Here is an 8,355-nt window from a genome sequence, read left to right as displayed (position 1 = left end):
TACATATCCCCCTTACATACTAAGGAGCACATACCTGTTATGTTATGTTAAAATGGGTCTTTTATAGCTCACGGCTACTCCGTGGAGTGTCCCGGCGCTTTGACAAAAACCCGAAAAAGAGACCAGGGCAAATGTAGGGTGAGAAACAGAGGGAATTACTGGGAGAAAAGCCATGTCTTCAGCTCCTTCCTGAAAACCAGTAAATTGCTGATTTTCCTAAGAGAGACAGGCAGAAAATTCCAACATTGCGGTGCCAAGCATCGAAAGGAGCCTCCTCCAATTCTAGCCCGCCTAATGGATGGAACAGAAGCCGTAGCCAAGGAGGACGATCTCAGACGTCTAGAAAGGACATAGAATGTCAGACGCCTCCTTAACTCTTTGTATTTATGTTTTCCATGTATATTGTTGTATATTAAGTTATGTTGTTAATGAGCATGTACAACTCAATCTCTTTTGTACTTATCTTTTCCATCTATATTAGTGTATTGTAAGTTATGTTGTATATACAGTTATTACGGAAGGAGGATGTGTGGCATCTAGGGTGATTGTGAATGTTTAAACCAGCATGTATAAACCAGTCATGTGGAAGTAACCATGGTAATGGAATGAGGCCATGTCAGAGAATGATCAGGTGCGTTGTGACTTCCAGATCTGGCCAGCAGCTGATGGGAATGGAGGATCCCTCTGAAGAATAAGACTTCTTACTTAATTGCTGCATGACCCTTGTACTTCATACTTAAAGGTCTACCTTGGTTGCCCTAAATTGCTAAAAAGAACAATGTCCTGCACTTACTAATATATATGACCCAGCAGATCTCTTTCGTTCGTTAGAGTCCCTTCTCTGATTACCCTTCCCTGAGTATGGCAGCCAGGCCCAGTGCCTCAGGAAGATGGGCTTCTGGGAGTGCTCGGTCCCAAAGAATCATTAATCCATCAGCGGCAATTCGATGTACGATGTGGACTGATGTACTTCCAAATACTTTTCTCTTAGATCCAGGATAGAGGTGTTGTTCCCCAGTGACCCAGTAGCTCCTGGGTTGTCACTGTGATGGACTGTGCAGTCATCCAAGAATGGGACACCCTTCCATAGCTCTCATAAACTCTCCTGCAGCTACTGCAGCATTGAGAAGCTTCCCAGGTCATCACTAATCTTCTGCACCCAAGTCATGTTTCTCCTGTTTCAAGACACAAAGCTGACTTTTACACTGTAGACTGCTGTGTGACAGACCTTCTTAGCGTGCATCTCTTAAAGTATCCCTGCAGATCTGCTAAAATTTGGCCAACACAGCATCCATGGATGGTCACAGGTATATGGTATAGTAGTTCTCTGCTACCCTGCTGCTCTTTTCAACATTTCTGACTTTTTTAATGTTTACTACTACACAGGATTTTAGGGCTCTGGTGTAGATGAGGTTAACACATAGATCTGTTTTTATTTTATTAGCATTAGATTAATCAGTAACCTTGAACGTGTTGGTGATTGCGCACTCGTTGACATTTAGTTCACATCCAAATTGCTTGAGGCAATTCCATACGTAGGTATAATGTACTGCAGTCAAACTTCTATTCTGGCTATAACAAAGGGAGAAACGGCTGAAGAAAACCAGTTTGTTGAGACGCTTTCTCTGCAATACTGTAGCTTGTGACAGGGATATAATTAAAATGTCCTTGGCTAGTGTCCAGTCTGTTTCCCAGCATCATCCTTCCTTCCGTCTCTCCCTGTGTTATCCTATAAATCCCAGTAACCGGAGCAGCAGTCGTTCAGAAATTGCTGTCCACGCCATGATGAAGTCTTCAGGTGCCATCTTACTCCTGGCTGCCCTCCTTGGGCTCTGTGAGGCACTTCCAGGAGCGAAAAAGTGCTATCCTGCAGGTGAGTAAACAGGGATTAGGCCCTCAGCATCTGACTGCACAATTTATCTGAGGTGTTGATGATGTGTCTCATTCTGCAGAAATACATGAATATTTTTATCTTGTGTAAGAGACATTACGGAGACATCGACTCTGAATAATGTTGATCTGGGTGATGTAAAATACTGGGAGTAGTTTTTGTTGGGAGAGTAGGTGTAAACTACATCCAGTAAAGTGTTTGTGCCAGGGGTGTAAAATAGGCACCAGACGCCCCTGTGATACAGGGTGGAGATACTCACTCTAAGGTCTTTGTATGTCAGTAAGATGCAGATCTCAGGGACTCTGCATAACATTTCGTAGTGGGGTAAGAGCGGCCACTGCTTTCCGTTGCACCACTACTGAGAGTTTTACTGGTTAAAACACTGCGATGTTGCCTTGCGTTACTTTGCTTCTGGCAGGCTTTACATGGTTGGAGGTTGGGTTTTCAAAAGCATCCACCCATGTTTTTATTTAACAAAAATACAGAGTTCCTAACTCGTAAACCTGAGTTCACGCCACTGTGGTGTGCCTACCCAATTGAGGCATTACTTCCTTTTTCCATGTGTCCTGCATCCTGCAACACACATGGAAAGAGGAGTATGCCTCTAAGGATTGTTTTTGTGCAGGAAGGCCTCCCTTAATTAAGGGAGTAGATTAAGGATTCTACAATCTATTAGCAGACTCCTTTCAGGCAAAAGTGAAAGCAGTCGCTGGTTCCTTCTCTTGCACCCATCGGATGACGGATGTGCGCACTATGGGTCCCCCCTCCGCTACCTTGGATGGAATAAGGGATTCAGGTTTTCCAGCAGTTGCCATCCCTAGTTTTAATACCTTTAATTTCATCGCGGATCTAGAGGTCATGACCATTCTTATTCAGACCAGAGGTGGATCCTCATGGGAGCAGTGCCCCCCAAAAGTCCTCCACTCGGTCTCTGAGGTCACAGCTAACTACCTCAAAGATATCTTCAACTGTATGTTCTCCAAACTGTATGTTCTCCAAGAGATATTTTTCTCTACAATGGAATAGTGCATCGATTCTCCCATTGCTGAAAAAAGCAAATTTGGACTTTAAAGGCCCGAACAGCTATAGGCCAATCTCCTGATTGCCTCTGCCTGCCAAGATCGTGGAAAAGGCCTTAAATATAGAGCTCATCCAGTTTATTAATGAGAATAAATTTTTGAATAGCTCTCATAATGGCTTTAGGAGTCTACATAGACTGGAGCTGGCCCTGATAAATGTGTCGGAGGAAATAAGAGAGGTCGTGGATAAAGGCGGGTTGTCGGCCTTGATCCTGCTGGCCCTCTCATCAGCCTTCAACAAGGTCAATCACACTGTCCTCATTAGCTGTCTCTTCTCCCTGGACATCAGCTTAATCAACTCGTAAGTGGTCCCACCCACAGAGCGGGACACCTCCTTGATCCCATCTTTTCTAATATTACGAGTGGATCCGCATGCCCGCCTATTCCCATGACCTGGACAGACCATCATCTGGTAATATTGTCAATTTCCTGCAATTCTAGCCCTGTTTTGGTGCCCACTCCGCTAGTTCAAAAACGTCCATGGAAAAAACTTCACCTAGAAGACCTGCATAACCTCCTGGTGTTAAATCCCCCTCCCTCAAGTGAGGACCTTGACGTAGGGTATGACCAGTTTTGCCTTGGATCACCCAGGCACTAGACACCCTGATCCCTGCTAGATGGATCAAGGCCCGCACCCATACGGCTAGTCCCTGGTACAATTCTGAACTAGCCATTTTGAAAAAGGAATGCAAAAAGGCGGAGAGGGGTTGGAGGAAAAATTACGATGCCAATCTCAAACAGAATTATGTCCTACTCCAGAAACCCTATCACCGAAAGGTGTGCAGAACAAGAGCGGTATACTATGCCGATGAAATCAACAGTAGCTCCAACACCTCTAAATCTGTTTTTAAAATCTTGAAAGACCTTACTGCGAAAAAAACTGTTATCACTGCCACTACCTCCCCTGACCTTTGCAACAATATGGCTAATTTTTTTACCAATAAGATTAGGAAAATCTATGACACTTTGCCAAACCGTCCGCAGCTTTCGGTTACTCTGGACCCTACCAGACCTTCTCTCTCCTCTCTTCCTACACTTGAGCGAGAGAGTTTTCAAAAAAATTGTAGAAAAATCTAATCTGGTTCCCCGGCGGATCCCTTAAAACCGGAGACTTTCTGTGAAGCTCACGAACTTATCACAGAACATATACGAGACATTATTAACCTGTCTCTCTCTACCGCCAGTATTCCTTCCAAATGGAAGCAGGCATGGGTATCCCCCATCTTAAGAAAACCCACTTTAGACCCCACGCTTCCTGAAAATTTTAGGCCCATCTCCCTGCTTCCCTGGCCAGCCAAAATCATCGAGGCACACGTTAACAACATTCTGACCAACTTCCTCCTAACCAACAACATTCTGGATGACTCCCAACACGGGTTTAGAGCTGGTCACAGCACCGAGACAGCCTTGCTCAGTGTTACAGAGGACCTCCGTACCATCCTTGACACCGGCGGAACGGCAGCACTGGTCCTGTTGGACCTCAGTGCTGCCTTCGACATGGTGTCGCACGAGGTCCTTCTGACGAGACTGGAGGAAATTGGAATCACAGGGACAGCCCTAGGATGGTTTAGAGACTTTCTTTCCAACAGGTCTTTCAGAGTCTCCACCCCCCCTTACACCTCTAAGGAGCATAACATCGGACAGGGAGTGCCGCAAGGTTCTTCCCTGAGCCCCACCCTGTTCAATGTCTATGTCCGCCCTCTTGCAGAGGTGGCTAGAAGGAGCGGACTAGCATTGGTGTCCTACGCTGACGACACCCAGCTGGTGGTGGCTCTTAATGACAACAGTTGTCTGGAGGCTCATCCCTTCAAACAGACACTTACTGACATCACCAACTGGATGACCGCGAATTTTCTCAAACTTAACGCAGGGAAAACAGAGATACTGCTCCTGGGGAAAAACACTGCGTCCTGGGGAGATAGTTGGTGGCCTGACGTCTTGGGCCAACCTCCTAAGCCTAAGGAATGCGTTACAAATCTGGGAGTCTGGGTGGACTCGGCACTGAAGTTCACTCACCATACTAAATAGGTGGCTGCCACCTGCTTCGGCATTTTACGTAACCTCAGACCTATTTTGAGGTTCTTCGACTGCCGCACCCACCAGTTAATTGTTCAGGCGACCATCCTTTCAAGACTGGACTATGCCAGTTCTCTTTTATTGGGGGCGAACCTTGCTGAAACCACCAGACTACAGATAGTCCAGAATGCGGCTGCCAGGGCGCTGGTAGGTCTCCCTCGCCACTCCTCGGTGGCCGGAGCCTTGAAAAAATTGCACTGGCTCCCGGTGGGTAAGAGGATCCAGTTTAAGGCACTGTGTTTAGCCTTTAAAATCCTTAAAACCGCCTCTCCCCCAATGCTGTGCCCCCTCCTGTCGGAGTACACTCCTAGGAGGTTGCTTCGCTCAGAGGGACAACATCTCGCGATCATCCCTCGCACCAGACTGGCCAGAGTAGGCGGCCGATCCTTTAGCTTCCTGGCTGCCAAGCTATGGAACAGTCTTCCGGAATCTATCCGTGGCATGCAGGACCTTTTGGCCTTCAGAAAGGCCATCAAAACCCATCTCTTTCAATAATTGCTTCCATACCTCTGCGCCTCTAACTCTCTGCAATTAGTCTTCGCGCAGCACCGGGACGCCCCTTGGCTGGGGCAGCCGTGCGCTATACAAATCACTATAACATAGCTTAACATAACATTAGGGGTAGGGCGCTGGATCTACTGAAGTCCTTTCTCGGTGACAGAGAGCAACTGGTAGAGCTTGGGAGATACAAGTCCCCGTCGCTCTCTTTTCCTTGCGGGGTGCCACAGGGTTCCTTGCTGAGTCTGACCATTTCAACCTCTATGTCACGCTACTCTGCTCACCTATAAAGTCCTTAAGCTTTAAGGCAGGATCATATGCTGACGACATGCAAATTGTAGCATCCTTTGCAGGGGATTCAACAAACACTGCATCAAGATTCCACAATTGTATGCGTAAAGTAGGTAATTGGATGTCCCAAAACAACCTGAAGCTAAATTCAGGTGAAACTGAGGTGCTTCTCTTCAAATGAGATAACTCCTTCCGGACACCGGGGGGCATCTTTTCAAGAATGGAGTTAAGATTATCGCTACTTTAGAGGCAGGAAACTGCAGCTAAAGCGGCGATAATGGGCTTGATAATATGCCCTTGAGAATTCCAATAGAAGCTCAGGTTCACACCAGAACATGGGCTTCTAATGGGAATTCACAAGGGCATATTATCAAGCCCATTATCACCACTTTAGCGGCAGTTTCCTGTCGCTAAACGGCAATAATCTTAACTCAGTTTCTTGATAATATGCCCCCAAGTTGGTGGCCACAAGAAGTGGGAGAAATCCTCGAGCCAGTTACAAAGGAGAAAATCGTAGGAGTTTACGTTGACACCAACTTATCCTTCAGAGGACAAACCAATGCGATCACCTCTTCCTGCTTCTTTATGATTAAAACCCTCAGGAAAATATTACGTTTCTTTCCATTAGAACTCCAGAAAGCTGTGGTTGCTGCACTCATCTTGTATAAAATTGATTACTGCATGGGGCTTTCTCTCAATATACAATCAAGATATCTGAATAAATTGCAGGTGCTCCAAAATGCAGCAGATGTCTGCAGCTTGCTATTCCGATGCATCAGTCAGTGACCCATGCTCTTCCACCTCTCCGCTTGCTACCAGTTAAAAGACAAAACAAATTTAAGTCCCTCTGTATTGCCTTTAAAGCATTACATGGGCTTGCCCTGATTACTTAACACAGATTCACGTGGTACATCCCAGAGAGGCAGCTTCGGTCAATGGCCTCCCCTGATCTGATAATCCCAAGGACTAAAACTGCCTCATGGGGAAGGAGAAGTTTTGTGGCGGGGACTGCTAGCCTGTGGATCTCTCTGCCTCTGACACTGAAGAAGGAAAGCAATCTTCTGGCATTCCGCAAACTTTTAAAAACTTGGCACAACTAGCCCGAACACACTTAGCGAATTCAGTAGTAAAGCCATGCCAGGACACCCTCGGGTATTATTGCGCATTATAAATCTCAATTCTATTTCATTTCATTTGTGCAAAACCCGGCTGAATGAGAAGATAAGATAAATCCAGAAGCTGATCTAAAGCATGAAAGAATGTTACTGAGGATGGAATTGAGAACCTAGCGGATACTTTCATTTCATCATTTAAAAATGTGTCGAAACAAAGTGCACTTTTCTTAAAGTATCATAACAAAAAAAAAGTTCCAAAAAGCATTGACATTTAATAGCTTATCTTCACGAAACTGCCATAGCCATAACTAGGAGAATCTGGTGTAATTAAGTAAAATAACAAAGGGCTGGAAGAGCAAAGTTTTGTTGATGTTCAAACGCCTGCTTTTGCGGATCGCCCTGTTTGCAACAGAAAAAAAATATTTATTTAAAATACAAACACCAAACTGTGATTCCATGGAATCGCACTTTGGGTTTGCTATTCAGTATTTGGAAGGGTAATGTTTACGGCATCCATTCCAAACATCGGATCCCAAGTGTATGTATTAATGTTTTGCGACAAAATTCTACTTGCAAAGCCCTAATATTTTAACCTCTTCAAAGGCGGTGGTAACTGATTTGCAAACTGGGAGGGGTCTGCAAGGAACCCTTTCCCATTTGAGAATGTTAAAAATAAATATTTTTTGATAACCTTAAAAAATAAAGTTAAACGTTTATTTATTTTCTTTTTTAAACAGATCCTCTTTTCCTTTAAGGAAAATGGGCTTCATTTGAAACAAAAAGGTTGCTTTACTTAAAAGCAATAACAGACCCAAGAACGAATGCATCCCTGAGATGGCTATCCATTTCAATTTCAATATAAGCTTTATTCGGTATTTACAAACAACCATAAAAGCAGTTATAATATTAAAAACATAGATATAAAATAAGAGTCATTTATAAAAATGTTAGCAGCAAATTGCATTAAAACAGGTCCTCATCAGATAGATACTAGCTTTAAAGATCAATACTTTTCCTCACATTTATAGCTTTTAGAATAAATAAGGCGACATTAAAACAGACCCCGGAATCACCCAGGTAAGCTAATAATTTCATTGCAACTTTGTTTTCCCGACATAAAAAAAAAAGAATGGTTTCAGATAGTAACGCCTAAAATTCGAATAAGGATTGCGAAAGAGCAGGAAGGGAACTGCGCTTTAACTGCCGTCATATGGACAAGGAGATCAATCTAAAGGGCAGGGTTTCATTATAGGGAAAGTGACCAGATGGTGTCCACTTCCAAGTCTAAGTCTGGTCAATACATGTGATGTGTCGGCTTGGTAACCTGGTTTAGATACTTTTGAAAAACCATCTTAAGCTCAATCGTTTGATAACATTTAAAAGTCGATTTTTCCCCCATCACTCT

General features: G+C 44.3%; 1 protein-coding gene across 1 annotated transcript in view; it reads left to right on the top strand.

Annotated features, from left to right (window-relative positions):
• The first annotated feature begins 1,726 nt into the window (after window positions 1-1,726).
• Window positions 1,727-8,355, top strand: part of LOC147709670 (omwaprin-b-like) — a 29,848-nt gene continuing 23,219 nt past the window's right edge. Inside the window, exon 1 of the mRNA XM_086925530.1 lies at window positions 1,727-1,873. Coding sequence (XP_086781656.1) covers window positions 1,783-1,873 — 91 coding nt within the window. The 5' untranslated portion in view covers window positions 1,727-1,782. The remainder of the gene's footprint in view (window positions 1,874-8,355) is intronic.

Source organism: Lissotriton vulgaris, chromosome 6 (assembly GCF_964263255.1).
Source record: "Lissotriton vulgaris chromosome 6, aLisVul1.2, whole genome shotgun sequence".
NCBI lineage: Eukaryota > Metazoa > Chordata > Amphibia > Caudata > Salamandridae > Lissotriton > Lissotriton vulgaris.
This window is presented reverse-complemented; position numbering and strand designations above follow the sequence as displayed.